Source organism: Medicago sativa, chromosome 4, assembly GCF_051527215.1.
Source record: "Medicago sativa cultivar Bolivia chromosome 4, Bolivia_mono, whole genome shotgun sequence".
Classification (NCBI taxonomy): Eukaryota; Viridiplantae; Streptophyta; class Magnoliopsida; order Fabales; family Fabaceae; genus Medicago; species Medicago sativa.
Genome location: NC_140752.1, coordinates 35,827,876 through 35,847,760, shown reverse-complemented (window position 1 = coordinate 35,847,760; position 19,885 = coordinate 35,827,876). Strand labels below are relative to the sequence as shown.

Here is a 19,885-nt window from a genome sequence, read left to right as displayed (position 1 = left end):
CTAACACCTTCCCTTTGTGTAACTAACCCCCGAACCTAAATCTTTTCAAAATGTGGGGTGTTTGAACTTTTTTCCCCTTTTCTCAAAAAAATTAAATGTTCAGTCGTGAAATAAATTAGTGAGTCAATAAGCTAATCAAATAGCCTTGATCTCCGAAAAATGACGCGACAGAAATGGCGACTTCACTGGGGACCCCCTAAGAGGGTTGAGCCTAACTTGGTCTTATTTAATATTTGTGCTATAACTTGCTTAAAAATAAAATCAAAAAAAATAAAAGATGGAAATACTTGTATATATGTTCTCTCTTCTTCTTCCTTCTTAACGTGAGTGGTGAGATAAGTCCTACACCCGGACTTGAGGGAAACATAAGATAGGATGGTGGTATAATCAAAGTCCCATACCGAGAGTAAGTTTCGGGATATGGCACATGTGATAACCCCACTCAACGGAGGTCTCTTGGAAGTAATTTATGTCGACATGAGTAGTCGTGATTGGCATTGCTATTTTCAAGTGATTGTTAATGTTGAGGACCTTTAGTTACCTTTAACCCATCTTGGCCTTTTAGGACGTAGTGCGGTGGCTAATCAAGAGTAGTCTTGAGTTGGTTGATACGCGATACTACACTCAGACGAGACTTTCTTACGAACATTGTTGGACCGGAAGTAATTCCGCAACCCGATAATGTTTGGGAGTGGTTGATAACTCTGGGAACTTGGTACAACCCGTGATACAGGTACATTTGAAAACCATAGTCCTTACCAAATGGCGTGTTTACCCTTAACTCCAACATTCTAGACTTAACCTCACCATGTTTTCACCGTTCTTGTTGCATAACCATGCATACATACATGCATACATTCGTAAAAACTTTTTCATATTGAAGGGCTTAGATAAGCTTTTTGTAAACATCAAAGATATTTACCTTGCAAGAAGGTACACAAAGGAATACAACCTCAAAAATCTTAACTAAGCTTTTGCTTTTGTTAAGAACTTTTTCCTTGATTTCGGAACCATTTTCAATTTCTTTACATTGTTCAAACAAAACCATGTTCATCTACAATGTTTACAATTAACTTTGATAAAGCCCTTGACAAAAATATTTTTTTCATAAACATATCACGCATCATTTTGCATTCATAGTTTCTAAAGTCCGTGTCTCATACTTTGTTCCTGTCTACACAAGGTCAATTCATCAGTCTACTCGCATCTACAACACTCGAGCAAATCAGAATGGATCATCTTAAACAAGAGAACCACAAGCTTCGTGAAGAGGTGACAACCCTCCGGGCCGAAAATGAGATTTTGAAGAACTTAGTATCTTTGATGACGGTTGCACAGAGTCGGCCAGTATCTCTTCCTATTGTCAGTACTCAAGCTCAGACGGTTGCTTCCACTACCCCGATTTCAACAGTGTTTGCTTGTACTCCTCAACATGCTATGCTGGAAGGATATCTCTGGAGTACACCTTTAAGTGCTAGTGAAATACTCTGTCCCGTTGTTTCTAAGGTTCAAACTCCTTTTGTGCAACAATCAGGCCCTTTGCTCCCTCAAGCTGCTATGACCTACTCAGCTCCTTTGGTTCATAAACCCATCTATCAACCAGGAAGTGTGGTTTCATATAACCAGGTAGAAGAACTGAGAGAGAAGTTTGATGCATTACGGTTGAAATTGAAAGCTCTCCGTGGGGAAGAAATGTTTGGGGAGAGTGCTTATGATCTCTGCTTGGTACCAAATGTCATGATACCACCCAAATTCAAGGTTCCTGATTTTGAGAAGTACAAAGGGAATACTTGCCCTAAAGACCATTTGACAATGTATGCCAGAAAGATGTCCCCTCAAGTCGGCAATGATGAGCTTCTTATCTACTGCTTTCAAGATAGTTTGACTGGTGCCGCTTTGAAATGGTACACGGGCCTAAGTCGTGCTGATGTCAAAACTTTCATTGATTTGGGCGATGCCTTCGTCCGACGATACAACTACAACTTGTACTTGGCCCCAGACAGAGACGATCTGCAAGCCATGACCCAGAATGATAATGAATCTTTCAAAGCATATGCCCAGCGATGGAGAGATTTTGCCGATCAAGTCTGTCCACCTCTGGAAGAGGAAGAATTGACCAAGATTTTCTTGAGGACTCTAGATCAGTTTTATTATGAGAAAATGGTTGGAAGTGCTCCCAACAACTTCGCAAAGATGATGATTATAGGAATGCGCCTTGAAGAAGGGGTCCGAGAGGGACGTCTGGTCAAAGAAGGTGTTCCTGCTGACCGTTCAGAGGAGGAAGACCAAGAAATGAATGTGGTGGAAAGTCAGCCTCAACAACAGTATCTGGCTTATCACCCTGCTGCCGTTGATATGCCTTTCATAAATGCTGTTCAAAATCTGGGTTATCAACCCCAATTCCAACAATGTCAACAACAGCCTCGACAACAGGCTTCAAGGAAACAGATTGATCCGATTCCCATGAAGTATGCAGAGTTGTTTCCAAAATTACTCGAAAAGAATTTGGTCTACACTAAGGCACCTCCTCCAGTGCCAGCAAAATTGACATCCCGGTACAGGCCGGATCTCTTTTGTGCTTTCCATCAAGGGGCACCAGGTCATGATATCGAGCACTGTTTTGCGTTGCAGAAGATAGTTCAGAAGTTGATCCGAAAGAACCTTATACCTTTCGAAGAGTTTGAATTTGAATGCGAAAGTTAATCCGCTATCGGATCTTGGTATCTAAGGTTGACACATGAAATGTTTAATCTGCAATCGGGTCTTTGCTGATGTTTATTTCTATTACTCATCTGTTCAATTAATATGTTTGTTTGTTGCTTTATGTTTTTCAAAAAAAAAAAAATCCTTTCGTCCCCACTCGAGACGGAAGTGAACTTGTTTAGAGTTTTTTTTGCTTTATGTATTTTCATCATTAAAAAAGTCGCTTTGATCCCGACTTTGTTTTTATTTTGTGCTTTTTTTTTTCTTCTGGAAAAATGGTAATACAAAAAAACCAAAAAAAAATTCCCTTTAATCATTTCCACGTATCTGCATAATCATAATGTTTATATCAATAATCAAATCATGCATTAAAAAACTCGTTGAACACATTAACCATGTACTCTCTTCCAACCGTGAGTTCCCTTTGTCCGAAGCTGAAGAAGGAGAATGAAGAGATTCCCGACAAGATCTCTCACATACTAGGGCATCTTAGCCATTGAAGCTGTAAACAAAATATCAAAGAGGTTGTCCAGAAGATGACATTCGATTACAAAGATTGGCTCGGGGTGCTACCATTCGCTTTGCTCAGATATCGTACTTCAGTACACATTTTAACAGGGGCAAACCCCCCTCCTTCCCCAAGATGCAACATGGAGGTCGTGCTTCCCGTGAAGATCGAAGTCTCGTCAATAGGAGTTCTGATAAAGTCCAAGCTTGATCGAATTTAAACGCATGACGACCTTGTACGAATATATCAAAAGAGGTTTGAAACAAGCTTCTAACAAAAAGGTTCGTCCCCATGAATTTCAAGAAGGGAACTTTGTACTACTTTCCAACCAGACTCCAGGGGCAAGTGGATGCCTAGTTATGAAGGCCCATGTGCAATGACTTTTACAATTATGGACGGCAACAAACTCACACGTCCTATGAACGCTGGTGCAGTCAAGAAATACTCTGTCAAAAATAAAAGCTCGGTAAGTCGCAAATCTTAAAAAGCGGCTTAGGCAAAAAGGAGCGTCTCGGTGGACTGAAAACCCGACAGGGCGGTCCAGGCAAAAATTAGAGACATGAACAAAAATGATTATCCTGATAGATTGAAACCCAAAAGGGCGATCTATGCAAAAGTTAAGGATCATGACAGGTAACTGCATCGGCCAGCACAATCCTCTTGGGGCATCCAGTCGTCAAAAGAACCTCCGATTCGAAGCATCTGCACATCAAAGACTTCGAACAGGGGCATTCAAAGTTGCCAGGGAGTGTAACGGTTATTGTGTTCAATGTACCTTCCCATATATTTACCATTTTCCAAATTTTTCAAAGATCCGTGGGGCCACGCCATTGGTAGGCCACCACTCAATTCATCAAATTTGAGCCTGTGCCATTTATTTGGAATTCTCATTCATTCTACTTGCAAAATTTCTTCTATTTTTGATGGCAACACTTAAAGCAAAATACAAAACTTTTTTTTACATCGTTTGAAAAGTGTGAACAACAAACACATGACTTTTTTTGAACTCGTGAGTAGTTGAAGTGTACGTCAACATCCGCCTTGAGAACGGTTACATTCCGGAAGAGAAACATGTCTAAGAAATGTGGAGGGGGCCTCTGTTTTGGGCAAGATGCTGTCACAGTCCAAAAATACAAAAAAAATAATACAAAAATGAAAGCTCGCTAAGTTGAAAACCTGAAAAGGCGGCTTAGGCAATAGAGAGCGTCCCGGTGGACTGAAAACCCGAAAGGGCGGTCCAGGCAAAAATTAGGGGCATAAAAATGGAATATATTCCCGGTGGACTGAAAACCCGAAAGGGCGGTCCAGGCAAAAGTTAGGGATTTTCAAAAGAAAAAAAAAACAAAAAAAACATGACTGTTGAAGCATGCCAGGGGAAAAGCACTCCGCGCTGATTTACAAATGACGACTTCTTCCAGACTTTTGATCAAGAATGGGCTCTCTCCCCAGGAGGCATCATTTGCTACCTTATGTCGAGCTCCACCCCATCAACGGCTCAATTTATTCACAATAGTATCATCTCCAAGGAAGTTTGCCGAGTGTTTGTACTGCGATGTCAGTCCACCTCTCATCTTACCGGTCTTGTCTTGTTTCATCGAGTCACCTATCACGTACAGTTTATACAGTCATACGTAGTTGTACATACATCCATACAAGTTACATTCATACAACATACATTCATACATTAATACATTCACGTATTCATACATTCATACATTAATACTTTCACCTATTCATACATTCATATATACATCCATTTACACAATCATACATTCAAACATTAATACTTTCAAATATTCATACATTCATGCATACACAATATATACACCATATCATTCATACACGGTTGCATCAGTCACCCATAATCCTTTTTTGGTTGTATCCTTTCAGTTCGATCTTCACTCATTATTTGTATCCTTTCAGTTCGATCTTCACTCATTATTGAGTCAAGCGAATAGCTTGCAAATATCTTTTTTACCTCTGTGTCAAGTGAATAGCTTGCAAAGATCCTTTGTTACCTCTGTGTCAAGCGAATAGCTTGCAAACCATCTTTTGTTATCTTGGTGTCAAGCGAATAGCTTGCAAACCTTTACTGTTATCATGATGTCAAGCGAATAGCTTGTAAACCTCTTTTGTTATCTATGTGTCAAGCGAATAGCTTGCAAACATATTTTGTTACATGTGTGTCAAGCGAATAGCTTGCAAACATCTTTTGTTACCTGGAGTCAAGCGAATAGCTTGCAAACATTTTTTGTTACCTATGCGTCAAGCGAATAGCTTGCAAACATCTTTTGTTACCTATGTGTCAAGCGAATAGCTTGCAAACATCATCTGTTACCTGTGTGTCAAGCGAATAGCTTGCAACCCTCCTTTGTCATCATGTGTGTCAAGCGAATAGCTTGCAAGCCTCTTATGTTACCTATGTGTCAAGCGAATAGCTTGCAAAATTCTTGTCATATAAAAAGTGTCATCCCCAGCGTTAGCTGTTCCAGTGATGTCACTAATCAATTTGAATTTCAATTTCAAAAAGTGTCATCCCCAGCGTTAGCTGTTCCAGTGATGTCATTAGTCGATTTCAATTTCAAAAGTGTCATCCCCAGCGTTAGCTGTTCTAGTGATGTCATTAGTCGATTTCAATTTCAAAAGTGTCATCCCCAACATAGCTGTTCAAGTAGACAATCTTTCCCCAGTGAAACTACATTCCCCCTAGCGGAGTCGGATCCCATTCTTCAACGAATTTGGGTATCCCGTCGTTGTTTCTCGTCTTAGTCAAGTCAACTTTGTCGTCCTACATTCATACAAGCATTTCACGAGCATTCATAGCATCTTAGGTCCAAAATTGGTGTACTTTGTATTTAAGTCTCTTCGCTCCGATCGAATTAAAGATTCCACCTTCAAATCTCCAGACGAAGAAACTTAAATAGGGGCATCTGTCATACCCCAATTTTTGACCTAAGGTCCCACTGACACGCGTCGCGTGACCATGATTAAGTCTCTGACTTTTGGGAGAAAATTTCGACAGAGAGGTATTTTAAAATACCTCATTTTGGTTCCGAGTCGGGCATTCTTCTCTCTTTGTTTTTAACTTTAGTTTAAATTTCCATCTTTTATTAAGTTTCTAATTAATTATAAATTCATTTTTAAAATCTTTTTATTCTTAATTTTAATTTGTTAATTCTTTTTAATCTTTATCTTATTTTCCTTTTATTATTATTTTGTTATTGTTAATGTCCAAAGGTCCAGTTGTCGAGGTCTTGTATAATTATCCCTTTTATTTTCATTTTTTACTAGTTTTACTTTTATTTATTATTCATTTGTTAAAATCCAAAAAAAAGAGTCTTTCACGCCTCAAATAAGGCAATACCAGTCCAAATCTAAAACACAGTTGTCACAGCAAAGTTCAGCAAGAGAATCACGCTCCACTCTAATTCATTCCAATCCAAAAGAGCCAGCTTTCAATTGCAAGCAAATTTCCAGGAACAGATGCATATTCCCCTCCTCAACCAACAGATTTTTCTGCTCTTCTTCAACAGACCCTAACCTAAGTCCTGATGCTATAAAAGGAACATTGAAACAATTCACAAGGGGGGCCGATTGACAACACAAAACCTACAAACAATTCACGGCCAAATCTTCAAACTCAGAACCTGCAAAACAACAAAAAAACCAGTAGCAAACACACAATCTCACGATTTGTTTTCATCACGACCAACACGCACAAAACCCAATTTTCAATCAATCAGTAACCTGCAACATCAATAACACAACCAAACTCCAAACATCACTTAAACTATCGACAATTCCCACAAATCCAGACCCTCAATCATCAAATCGAACCAAAATCCGAAACTGAACTCATCACCGGCAACAACATCCCAACCACCATCGAACTCAGCTCACAGGCCGTACAACACAATCGCGCCCGGATCACGCACGTACATCACATCTCAATCAACCGACGTTAATCTAACGAGACCGATCCAAGGCCAAGCACAACCGTCGGAATCAATCCAAACCGTAACAAAAACGGTAACACTCCTTTGATTCATTTGTTTCTATTTATTTGTTTTTTCGGTTGGGTTTCTTTGCTTTAAAAAAATTGAGAAAAGAAATAAAAGAAGAATCAAAAAAAGAAGAAGTAGAAAAGATAGGAGCAAGAATCGTAAAGAAAAAAATATATGAAAAAAGAAGAAAATCAAGAGTGAGAGACGAGAGTTTTAGGAGAGATAGAAGAGTGAAGAGAGAGAATTGATGTGAAAAATGTGAGTTTCCTGAAGCCTACTCTCTATATGTATATCTTATGTAATCGTGTGCGTGTGGGTGTATGTTCTACCATGCACCCTCGCCTTCATGACCTTCGATTTCAGATCGAATGGCTCAGAATCAATCAGCACAGGCCCATTTCCAATCTCTGTAAGCCCAGCGTCCCTGTCACCTCTTAGGGACCAATCTTGCCTTTTTTTATTCTCTGCACCCCTCTTATTATTGTCAACACCCCTCCCCTGCATTCATTCCTCTATTTTGTTTAATTCTTTCGCGCATTTTTCATTATTGCATTTTAATTTCGTCGCATTTTAGGTTATTTTATTTTCATTCGTTACATCTCATTAGCATTTGAATTATCGTTATTGATTTCCCAATATTTAGAATGTATTAGGTTGATGTAAAATCATTCATGCATTTTCTTTTTAGTTTAGGTCTATTCTCATGCATATTTAACTTTTCGTCGTTTGTTTTATTACATGGACTTAGAATGTATATATAGGCTTGATGTAAATAATTCATAATTCATGCATGTTTATTTTTCCCGCAGACTTTAGAATGTAATTAGGCGTTATGTAATTTATTTATTTTATTGCAGACCTTAGAATGTAAATAGGCTTAATGTAATAGTTGTAGGTGCATGTGTGCGTGCGTGTGTGTATGCTTTATTCTTATGCTCCTAGTCTAGGTTAAAGGTCTTGTAGTGATCCAACGTCACTACAAGATACCTACGCTTTTATTTTCTTGCTCCGTTAGTTTCAATTTTAGTTTAATCATTATTCAAAAACAACAAAAACAAAACACGAAAATATTTTTTAAATAAACCTTGATCTTAAATCAAGTGACGTCTTTTTTATTTTCTTTCCTTAATCAAACTTCAATCAATTTAATCATATTTCAAGTCATTTTTCTTTAATATAAAAAATACAAACAAATTCATTTTGCCATTTGGCTTTTCCATTTTAAAACTTTTTTCAAAACATTAAAAAACACTCCACCAATCAAACGTCAATTTTTACCACGAACTACGTGATTTTGATCCCTCACGGGTACGTAGGCAGAGGACTTTGTTCTTCCAAATCAATAAAATGTAGATAATTAGGTCCTCCTTTTCTTTTATCATTTCAAAAATCCTTTTCTTCAAAAACAAGCAAGTTATAGCACATTATTTAGATAAAACCAAGAGGTTCCCGTAGAGTACTACGGACATAAAGGGTGCTAACACCTTCCCTTTGTGTAACTAACCCCCGAACCTAAATCTTTTCAAAATGTGGGGTGTTTGAACTTTTTTCCCCTTTTCTCAAAAAAATTAAATGTTCAGTCGTGAAATAAATTAGTGAGTCAATAAGCTAATCAAATAGCCTTGATCTCCGAAAAATGACGCGACAAATATGAATCGTAGTATTTAGCAAAAAAAAAAAATAATCCAAAATATCCTTAAAAACTAGCAGGAGGGAGCGGTTACTGTATTAAGCAGATTTTAGGTTTAGATTTATGCTTAAATAGCTAAATTAACTAATTAATTGTACACAAAATAAATAAATTATTTATCATATTATATAAATAAGTATAAGCGGGTTGCGGGGCTGTGCAATATAGTGCCCTTATCCACACCCATACCCATTTAAATTTACGGATAATTACTTAAAACCAAGTCCAGGCCCATAAAAGCGGGGTTTTACCCTACCTATTATGGGTATTAATGCGGATCGCCATTGGGTCTGAGTCCAATTGCCATCACTAATTCATGTGTAAGTAATCCTTGATATATATTAACAAATGATGCACTCTTTATATTTCATAAACTTGACTCTACTCGATTTGATATCAACTCTAAGTGTCAATGCAAATCACATGGAAAATGGGAAATCATAATTTAAAAATCATGTTTTTTGGGTTTGCAGACAAAGTGACAACACTACTATAAACACTTATACGCACACAGTGTAGAAGATTTCAAGTTCAAACCGAGACACCACGGAAGATATCTACCCTAACAATGTCGGTATTACCGATTGTGCTAGATCTTAAGATCACAAATCATATTTTTTATGCAAGGACAATATAAAGAAACACTTTCAAGACAGGGAAGCAGCTCCCTACCACACACGTAGGGGGCACTAATGGTGCAGTTTTCCATCAAGAGTTTGGTAAAAATCATTACTTACGGTCTAGGTAAATAACTTCAGCTCGTGATGCTCTCCTCATCCGCAATAGTTCTTTCATCAACTCCGGTCCGACGTTTAAAGCAGGTTTCACAGTCATCTTTTCTAGCACTGGAGAATGTAGAAGTAGAAAGCTGATGAAGTCTAACTCAGGTTTGATACCAGAGATGCCATCTATTCTCACATGCTTCACTTGCATGACTGGCCGATCCAAATAGGCATGGTTTGTCAACGGAACAGGTTGTTGCTCCTCAGATCGTACCTACATTCAATCGTAACACACAAGTAATCTTAGAAACTCAAAAGACTAGATCCAGAACTTACTAGACAAATACTCAAAAGCAAAACAACTTCGAAAATCTAGTTCTACAGAATTTAATAACTCAACGAGTCCAAACAACACAATCTCTAATACTCTCTTTCCAACACAATTATATTATTGATTGAAATTCAAGTGGGTTGAGGCACTTTGAAAAGAAAAATGGAAAATAAAAATAGAAGAAGGAAGTTACAATTATATATAAATAACAAAAACAGTATGTGGAACCACAAATCAAGTTTATATGAGTACTCACCACCATTTCCAATTCTCGTAGATTAGGTGAGCTTCTTAACAGACAAAGAGCAGCTGAAATCTCCTTTGAATCATTGAAGTTTATGCATATGAAAATATAACTTAGATCAATGCACGGGGTAGGAAGCTCTACTGGCACAACCCCTAAAGCCAAATACTGGAGCAGAAACAAGACAGAAAGTGAATGGATATATTGTTTTTAATACTTACAGAACTCAAGTTTCATACATGTGATTGTGGTGCATTTTAAATTTGTAGGGAAAAACAGTTTCGAATCAGATGAGCATTATACCTTCAAAAAATAGTTTTTAATCTCCAGGCTGCGTATATGAGGTAGATGAATAAAAAATTCGACCAAATTGCTAGAGCGTTCATGCAATCTACCTTGTTTGCTTTCGAAGTTCTCAGACAGATTAATGAATACATCAGCTAATTGAGAAGTGTTCTTAAAGCTAATATCCTCAAATTCTCCCTCAATGTTCAAAAATTGAAGATTTGGTGCATGAATATTTAGATTGTTGAAACCATCGAAGTTGGTCAATGTCAATCGTTCAAGCAAAAGGCAGCTGGATATCAAGTTTTCAACAACATCTTTAGTCAATGTAACATATTGCAGATCAAGACTCTTTAAGTTCTTGAAGCCTTGAAATGTTGATGGTGGTATAAGCCAGCATTCTAATAATTCTAAATGATGCAAACTTTGACAAGAAAATAACCATGTAGGTATTTTATAGCGTTGGTCTGGATTTTTCCAGATTTCTAACACAAACTCTTTAACCTGCCATCTGGTTAGATAAAGAGTCCATCGATCAATATCAGTGACATCAATGTGATCCCGAGAGAGCTTGAACTTTTTGATTGGTGCAGAATGGAGAATAAGTACATGATCAATAATTCTTGAAAGCTTGCTCTTGATAACTAAAAGGTCATTAGAAGTTTCGGAGAGACATTCATTATCAAACACAAGATTTGGAAGTGTGGTCCATTTGTACCTCCAGTTGGTAGATAAAATACTTGTTCTGGCTGCTTCCTTAATTGGCAAAAATGAGAGAATGTGGTCTATTATAAGACCTGGTAAACTACTAACTCTGTCGGGCTCCTCGTCTGATACGCAAGGAGACTGGGATTGTTCTCTTCTCTTCATAGATATAGTCAGAAAAAAAAATCCAATATTCAGAAAACAAATTAGGTTACTGTAAATAAACAAGCTAATGTAACTTCATTAAACAAAAACAACACAATTATTTACTCCTCTGAATTCAAATTACAAAATAATATACTTCTTCAAAACAAAATTACAAAATGATACTCCCTCCGGTCACATTTATAAGCAAAAATGTACTTTTTAGGTTCATTGAATACATAATGTATTTGGTCTATATATTGACCAAATACATTAAGTATTGAATGAATCTAAAAAGTACTTTTTTGCTTATAAATGTGACCAGACGGAGTATAATTGTTGGCCCACCATCACATCCAGCCAAAGAAAGGTATAGTGTCCAGCCAAAATTATTGCTTCAATTGTGCTTTCGGTGCCTTTCACGTGAACAATTGTGCAATTGTCAAAAGCTCTATCTTTCGGTGCATTATTATTCGGTGCTGTTGAAAAATTGTGGTAGGAACTTTGTTGTTTTTCAGTGCTTCTTCCTCTATAAATAGAGGCAATTGAAGTGAAGGAAAATACAAGCAACACAGAGTGAACAGCAGAAGCTAAAAGGAAAAATAGAAGCTTCTGCTGTGTGTTGTGGGTAGAAGTGTGTGTGAGGAAAAATAGAGTTTTGAGTAAATCCAAAGAGTGTAAGAAAAATACACCAGGTGGGTATCATCTCTATAACTCCTAGGTGTTATAAAATAATAACATTAGAATAGGAGTGGGTATCACAGGAAACACTATATTGTATCTCTTGTGTGTGTAAGAGAGTGGAGAGAATATTGTAATATTCTTTAATATAATGGAATATTTTGAGAATATTGTAATATTCTTTAATATAGTAGAATATTTTTCGGAGTTTGTCCCGTGGTTTTTCCCGCGGTATTAGAGGGTTTTCCACGTTAAATATTGGTGTTCCATTTTATTGCTACCGCTGCAGTACTAGTACTACTTACGGAATAGTAATTTCGTGAATAGTGATTCACGTGAACAGTAATTCATGTGGATAGTAAAAAACATTTTTAATTTACACTTGCGTTAAGCTCGTCGAGCCCAACAAGTGCTATCAGAGCCCAACAATAATTCGAAAGTTTATTTGTCTATTAAATTATGGCATTACTTTGCATGAAAACTATTGACCAGGGTTGTGGGTAGTAATTAAAAAGGGTCATAAAAAACAACTGTTCTAAAATAACATAATACTAATTTCCTCTTCAATGAGACGTTGTCGCGGACAGCAGTTTGCGAGAGGAGTATGAATCTAATCTCGAGTTTGCATAACGCAAAGACATGCCGAAATAATGCGGTGGCATAGCAACAGCAAGTTGTCAATCACATATGGAAGAAAGCAATATGACACACGAAAACACCTACATAGGATAATACTTGACCAAAGACAGCAATATGACATAGTACATGTTCTTGATCATTGACGGATCAACCAGTGTTCATGCGATATTTACAGCAACAATAAGAATGATCAAATTAACAATTATAATCATTGGAAGTAGAAATATACACAACACAAGTATGCCATATTAACATTGATACAATAAACAAGATAGACCGTACCTTCTTGTATGATGGTTCTATGATCAAAGGATCCATGCCAGGCAGTTGAATGATCTTGAAAGAAATTAGGGTGCTAGAGTTTCTAGTTTAATGAGATGATTAGAATATATAACCATCATCCGGATTAAACGGGCTTATCAATAATCTTAACGACAGTGTACTTAAAATACCACTGTTGAGACGCTGATAAAATATATTATTTACGTTTTTGAAGTTTTTTTGCTTTGCTTGTTTCCCATCTGATGTGTGTATTTAATCTTATTTAAATGTGCGCTTGGTTATTGAGTTTGGGGTGCTAGGTTTGGGTGCCTATTGGAGTTTTTGCATGAGAAGTAGCTTTGTTGTTTCATGTGAGGGTATATGGGTGGCACTTTGGTGACATAATGTCACCGTGACATTAAATCTGAGCCACACAACACACACCTTTGTGTGGCCCAGATTTAATGTCACTCATACAATACATCTGGGCCACACAACACAAACCTTTGTGTGGCCCAGATTTAATGTCACCGTGACATTATGTCACTGAAGTATTATCCGAGGGTATATGCATGTGTTTATATCCACCGTTGGATTGCTCATTATTGAGGGGCTAGGCATATGCTGGCCTTTGATTTAGGTACTGTGGTTTTGTCCTTGTACGGTTTGTTGTAATTTTTTTATTTGTTTAAGTTGCCTTTCCACTGTAGATTGATGAATAAATTTTAATATTTTTTATTTGGGCCATGTTAACCGGTGTCCCGGGGCACTAGTTAAGAAAACTAAAAAAGGAAATTTCAAAGTAAAAATAACACTTTTTAAGCTTTTGATAAGTTGACAACACAAGTTTCAATGAAAGACTTTTTACATTTGATTCCTTAACCAGTGCCCCGAGCACTTAGTTAACATTTCCCTTTTTATTTATGCTATTATATCAGTTTAATAATACACCACTTGCCTAGCTTTTGTTTTTTTACATCCACTTGCCTAGCTTTTGTGATACCTACAAAGCTATAATCTTATAGCTATATGCGGCAAGTCGGCAACTACACTATCAAACTAAAAAAAAATATTTACACTTTACAGCTATTTGGAAGTAATCACACACAACCTCTGTTGAATATTTTATATCAAAAGGGGTAGTATCTATAAATCTTACAATGGAGAAGTCTCCAATTTTACTGTGCGATACGTTTCCAGTGAGATCCGTTCTTCTCCGGCTTTGGCGCTGATTTCCTGTCAGACTTCCGCTTTCTGCAGGTATGTAGGCTTTTGCTGCTGCTGGTTCTATTTTTTTGTTGTTTAGTGCTTTTGTAGGGTTCTGGGTTGTGGGCTGTAAACCCTTATCTGATGTTCTGGTTAAAGGTGTACCTTTTATTCAATTGGTTTGAAATTTCTTCCAATTGATCAGGTTTTCCAGGTTTCTGCCCCTTTTCCTCTGATTTACACTGACACTGGTTGATTAAAAAAATCAATTTATTAGTTTCAATTTGGCTATAAATTCGTGATTAAAATCATTTTCATCTTCACATTCACATCGCTCAACTCACTCAAACATTTGAGATTGATTCATAATGGAGAGTGTTTTTCATTCCGTTTCTGAGATTGCTGCCGGTAAGGATGGTTGGAGGATCAAGGTTCGCGTCTTGAGGATGTGGGAGGTTCCAACTTTCATGAAACCAGATATAACCAACTCTCTGGAGATGGTCCTCATTGATGAGAAGGTAATTTATCTTGCTGCTTTAATTTCTGTGTTGTACCATGTCACTCCTTTGTGTGATTGATGATCGGTCTTACGTCGTTTTTTTCGTTGTTTTTGTTGATTTGGCTATTGATTTCCTTTGCTCGCGATGTAGTATTAACTATGGCCTAATTTTAAAATTAAGATTCTATAATTGTGATATTAAAATTAAGATTCTATGGATCCCTTTTCTTCTTTATTCTAATTTTCATACTGTTGTGTTGTATATGTAAAGGGATCCAAGATTCATGCCAGTGTAAGGAAGCAGTTGCTTTATGTTTTCCAGTCCAGAATGAGTGAGGGAAAGGTTTACAATTTATCATGTTTTTCTGTTGCTCCAAGTGTTGGCTGTTACCGTACAACACAACACCCATATAAGATTATCTTCCAGATGACAACCAAGGTTCAGGTCTCCGAAAGCTCCATCATTCCTAAATATGGTGTTTCTCTGACCAGGCTTGCTGATGTTTGTGCTCATACCTACGATTATGACTATTTAGTTGGTAAGAAAGGGGATTTCCAGAATTTCACTCTTGGTTTCACTGTGTCTGTGTTTTGATTTTTGAAATGAAATGGTTGATGGCTGTTATTCTGTTGACTAGATGTTGTTGGTTTGATGACTGGTATATCAAATGAGAGGGAATATGTTAGAGATGGGAAGGTGACCAAGATGGTTGTTTTTCAACTGACCGATGATAGGTAAGTGTTGTTTTTATATTTGGTGAAGGTTATTTGTATGTTATTGTGTTTGGTTGTTCATTTCATGCGTGATTTATAGTGTTCTTATCTTCTGCTGTTCTTATTTGTTTATTTTGTGTCAATCTCAACTTTCAGTGGCAAGTGTGAGGTTGCACTCTTTGGCAAGTATGTTGATGTTTTGAACAAGCTCATGGGAAAGGCTGCTGATGGGATGCCTGTTGTTTTGGTGCAGTTTGCCAAAGTGAAAATCTTCAAGGGTATTTGTTTTTCCAATTATGTTTTCATTGTTTTGCTTGGTGGGTGGTATTCTGAATGATGTTTATCATTTCTGACTATTTGTTTCTGCTTTGATAGATAAGGCATCCCTTCAGAATGTGTTGAACACCACTCAGATTTTGATAAATCCTCCGATAGAGGAGGCGGCTCGAGTTAGGAGGAGGTTGTCGCTTTGATCTATTATTTTTCCTTCTATGTGCATTTGTATTCATTCATTTAACATACTCTTTGTATTTTATTTTTATTTTTATTTTTATTTATTGATTATATTTATTTATTCATTATTTATTTATTTATTTATTTATTTATTATAGTGTCTCTGCTGTTGGTATGGATCTCTCTGCTGTTCCAAAGCTTGGTCCACGTGTAAGAGTGTCGGCTTAGGAGGATTTCCTACGCATGCATCCTAGAAAGACCCTGGCTCAGTTGCACGATACTCCTGAGGATGGAACGTTTGTTGTTTATGCAACTGTTAATGGCTTTGTGGATGGAGAGGATTGGTGGTATCCGGCTTGCAAATGCCATCGGAGCGTTGCTCCTGATTCTGGAGCGTATTACTGTAAGGGATGTGTCAAGCACGTTTTTCAGATGGTGCCTAGGTATTACGATGTGCATTATATTGTCTCCATGATTTTTAACCTATCTGGTTATGTTACTTTGATCTGCTGTCTACATAGGTACCGTATGTTTATAAACTGAATGATATCCAAGTTTAACCCCTGACATGTTATTCGCGTTGTCCTTAGGTATAGGATTAAAGTTAATGTTAGTGATGCAACCAGTGTGGCAGTGTTTGTAATGTTTGATGGTGATGTCCAGAATATATTAAACATGCCCCGCAGTTCCCTTGTGACTGCCTCAAAGGTATGTTCATGTGTTGCCGGGATTCCTTTTATTTATCCTTCCACCTTGGTTTTACAGTTGCCTGTGTGTTATTTGTTCTGTACTTTGGACACTTTCTGGTTAACTAATTAGGTACCTTGGATGCCTAATTTTGTGTGTTATTTAAAGGCTGAGAATGCTGGGTTCTACCCAACTGAGTTTGCCAAGCTGAAGGACAAGAAAATGTTGTTTAAGGTTGAGAAATATTGTGGTCCAAGTATTTTCTTTGATGGGTCATTCAGGGTTAAGAGGGTCTGTGATGAACCTTCTGTCATTCAATCCTTTGATTCCGTCGGTGTTGGGTCTACTCCTTCCAAGGTTCTTATCTTTATATGTTAATGGTTTTGAATCTGTTAAGTTCATGATTGCTTTGATTATAATTATTAAGTTCCGTTGGCATTTTCTTTGTTTAGCCGTTGTCAAAGAATCCCGTGGCTGAGACCTCGCCCTTGCCTGTTGATCCTGAGGTGGAAGAAGGCCCCCAGCCCGACAACTTTGTTTGTAATGTTGTTGCTACTCCAACGCGTGTGGTTGAAATAGCTGATGAGGTTGGACCCTTTTATTTTGTTTTGATTTTCATGTGGTTTTGAAATTGATGTGAATATTCTTCCAATTTACGGTTTACACGGTTACTTTGCTATTTGATGGCTCATTTAATTTTTTCAATTCATAGGAATTCTCCAATGATCTCCCAACTGATGTCAATGGTCTTGCAAGTGTGAGTGAGGTTGTGGCTGCCTTTGATGTTGCTGGTTCTGCTGAGAGTACCTCCTTGGCTGCTGGTGATGAACATGAATCTGCTTTCAAGTCCAGTGGATCTGGTGCCAAAAGAAATCTTTCCTCTGCCTTTGTTGAAGTTGATTCTGATGATGAGACTCTGGCTCAGAAATATGGAAGGATTATAAAGGGTTGAATGCAAGGCTTGGTTGCTGAATTGTCTAGGTTATCTGTTGTAATAACTGATGCATTAGCGCATCAACAAAGCATTGAGTCTATGCCTGTTGTTGTTTTCTTAATTTCAGTTGGAGATGTTGGCTCCCTCTTATGTTGTGCCTTATCATCTTAGTTGTTGCGTGTCTCCTTTACGTGATGTCGCCTCTATGTACCTGTTATTTGGAATAATTCCATGTTATTATGCACCTTATGACTAATATAACTTTTTTTATTTGCATCATTTTTGTGTATTAGTCTCCTTTATGATCTTCGCCAAAGTTTTCTTTAGCTGAGTTAAATTTTGCAATGCCATTTGTTTCTTATAGGTCCATAAATAAATCACTACCCTCTTTTTAGTTTGACCGTTTGGATATTACTCACATTGTTGGGTGCTTTGTAATCAAATTAGGTTGATGGAATTTTAAATCGCATCATTAAATTGTACGCGTGATTGTTATTTTCCCTGGATTGAATAATAGCCTGTTGTTTAATTCATGATGCCTGAACACAATTTTTTTTTCAAGGTGCTTTAGCGTAATCAGGGTTAATGGATTGAATCGCACTTATTTGAAACTTGATGCAAAGGCTCGAAATAGTTTGTTTGAAACTGAGTGGTTGACGATTGGAGATTATTGTCATTTTTTTAGGAGAGAATAAAAAGAAAGTTTAATCGCTACTTTGTTCCCCCGTAATTTTCCACATGTTTCTGAATTGTTTTTAGTTATCTACTCATCCCTTTTTTATTTGTACATTTTTTATTTTGTTAATATTATCTTCTTCTGGACGATATTTAAATTTATATTTTCGGTAACTTTTGTTCTTCATATCCACACGAAATGCAATTTTAATTGACTGTCTCAGCGTTTTTCACCCTTTTTTTTATTGCTCCTTCACAAACATATACATTATTGGTATTTTCATAAGAAGTTTTTCATGTTGTTTTATTGGGCTCATTTTCATATTGGGCCTTACCCTTTGTTCCTGATCCATTTATTTGCTGTTGGGTCGGTTCACTATGTTTGTTTCCATATTTAAATAAGTTGAGAATTATTTAATTTTGCCGATGGTTCTCTCCAGAGATATTTACGGCGAGGCTTCCATCTTCCTTTGATCTATGCGGGTATGTTCTTGATTTCTTCCATTTTGTGAGTTGTGTTATGTTTGTTCCCTTTACTAAAATCTGTTACTTGGGTGTATTTTCTTGCCTTTGTTTATTTCATTCTGGGTTATTATTTTGGTTGCTGACGGCTTTTTGTGTTTTGGTTTGCATGCAGCTGGTATTACGGCCGTCCGCGTTTTTGTTATACATAATTTGTTTTTCCTCTCCTCTGTGACCTAATGTCCTGATTTTCTCCAGTGGGTTTCGCTTTCTTTCATGAATTGATGTGTTTTTTCAATCTTCATGGCTTTGTTGCATGCTTCGATCCACGAGAGTATGTCGTGTTTGGTTGTCGATCCCCCAGGTTCATGCAGATTCTTTGTTGTTTTTATGTTGGGTCCCTGATGTTTGTTGTTGTTTTTATGAGAGTGTGTCGTGTTGTTATGATATGTTTTATTTTTTTATCTTTTTAATCTGCATCTGATGATGATTTATTTCTTATTTCTTCCTCTGTGTGTGTGTTGTATCTGATTAAACTTGGAATATAAATTGGTGTGTTTTTTGTCTACTAATTTATGCTTATTATTATGGTGTTCTTATTATTGGATCATGTTTAGTCTGAAACCTTTCCACCGTGCCTATATTTAATTTTGATTTTCGAATTTTATTGTTTATTTGAAGGATAACCTTCACATGATTGACTTCCATGTCGTGATGGAGTTGTGGGTTGTCATTCATCAGGTATGAATCTATATTTTATTGATTTACTTGATTTGGGTTTATTTAAATGCAGTTGCTATTTTTTCCTTGTGATCTGCATCATGGCATTTATGTGAATATGTTGTCTGAAAGGGTCTTACTTATTATCCCATGCGTTACATTTTTCTGTTGCACGGTCCTGTACACTGCAGATTTGAAACAGACCAAATCCTTCCATTAAATGCTTCTTATTTTGTGTTGTACTTTTTGTTTCCTATTGGCCACATTTTACCTGCAGCAGTATGGTAGCTTAGTCTATTTTCCCATCTATGTGCAGTTTTTTGCTTCTGTCATAGTCCTTTATGTAGTATAAAGCTATGAATAACCTGCATATCCTTTTTTGTTAGTACCTCCTAGGTTATTTTTGACCTGTCCCTAAGATCTACAAGTGGGACAAAATGTACTTTATTTAATACTTTAGATGTCTTACTTCCTGACCTCATGTGACTCTTTATTTGTGTACTTGCAACTCTGTTTTTCTTCTTTTTTTTTTTTTTTAAGAAATTGTTAACTTTTTTAAAAAAATGTTCATGTATGTTTTCTTCTTTTGGGCCATTTATTTTCCTATTTATAGCCATT

The 19,885-nt window shown here is 36.9% G+C and overlaps 2 protein-coding genes and 1 pseudogene across 3 annotated transcripts; 2 read left to right on the top strand and 1 right to left on the bottom strand.

Annotated features, from left to right (window-relative positions):
* Positions 1 to 1,230: 1,230 nt before the first annotated feature.
* LOC146929054 (uncharacterized) lies at positions 1,231 to 2,703 on the top strand. Its single transcript, XM_085707202.1, has one exon. The coding sequence runs from the start codon at positions 1,231 to 1,233 to the stop codon at positions 2,701 to 2,703; it is 1,473 nt and encodes a 490-aa protein (XP_085563328.1).
* A 6,626-nt stretch (positions 2,704 to 9,329) lies between these two features.
* Positions 9,330 to 13,253, bottom strand: LOC146929053 (F-box/FBD/LRR-repeat protein At1g13570-like). The gene is made up of 4 exons (XM_085701144.1): positions 12,939 to 13,253; positions 10,506 to 11,351; positions 10,215 to 10,370; positions 9,330 to 9,901 (listed from the first exon to the last, which is right to left on the bottom strand). Exons 1-4 carry the CDS (start codon positions 12,972 to 12,974, stop codon positions 9,635 to 9,637), a joined length of 1,305 nt encoding a protein of 434 aa, XP_085557270.1. The 5' UTR covers positions 12,975 to 13,253; the 3' UTR covers positions 9,330 to 9,634.
* A 621-nt stretch (positions 13,254 to 13,874) lies between these two features.
* LOC146929052 (replication protein A 70 kDa DNA-binding subunit C-like) lies at positions 13,875 to 17,689 on the top strand (annotated as a pseudogene). Its single transcript, XR_015005944.1, has 10 exons — positions 13,875 to 14,641; positions 14,894 to 15,161; positions 15,261 to 15,357; positions 15,493 to 15,614; positions 15,712 to 15,796; positions 15,948 to 16,232; positions 16,380 to 16,497; positions 16,645 to 16,833; positions 16,929 to 17,063; positions 17,189 to 17,689. The product of XR_015005944.1 is annotated as a replication protein A 70 kDa DNA-binding subunit C-like (transcript).
* The last annotated feature ends 2,196 nt before the right edge of the window (positions 17,690 to 19,885 follow it).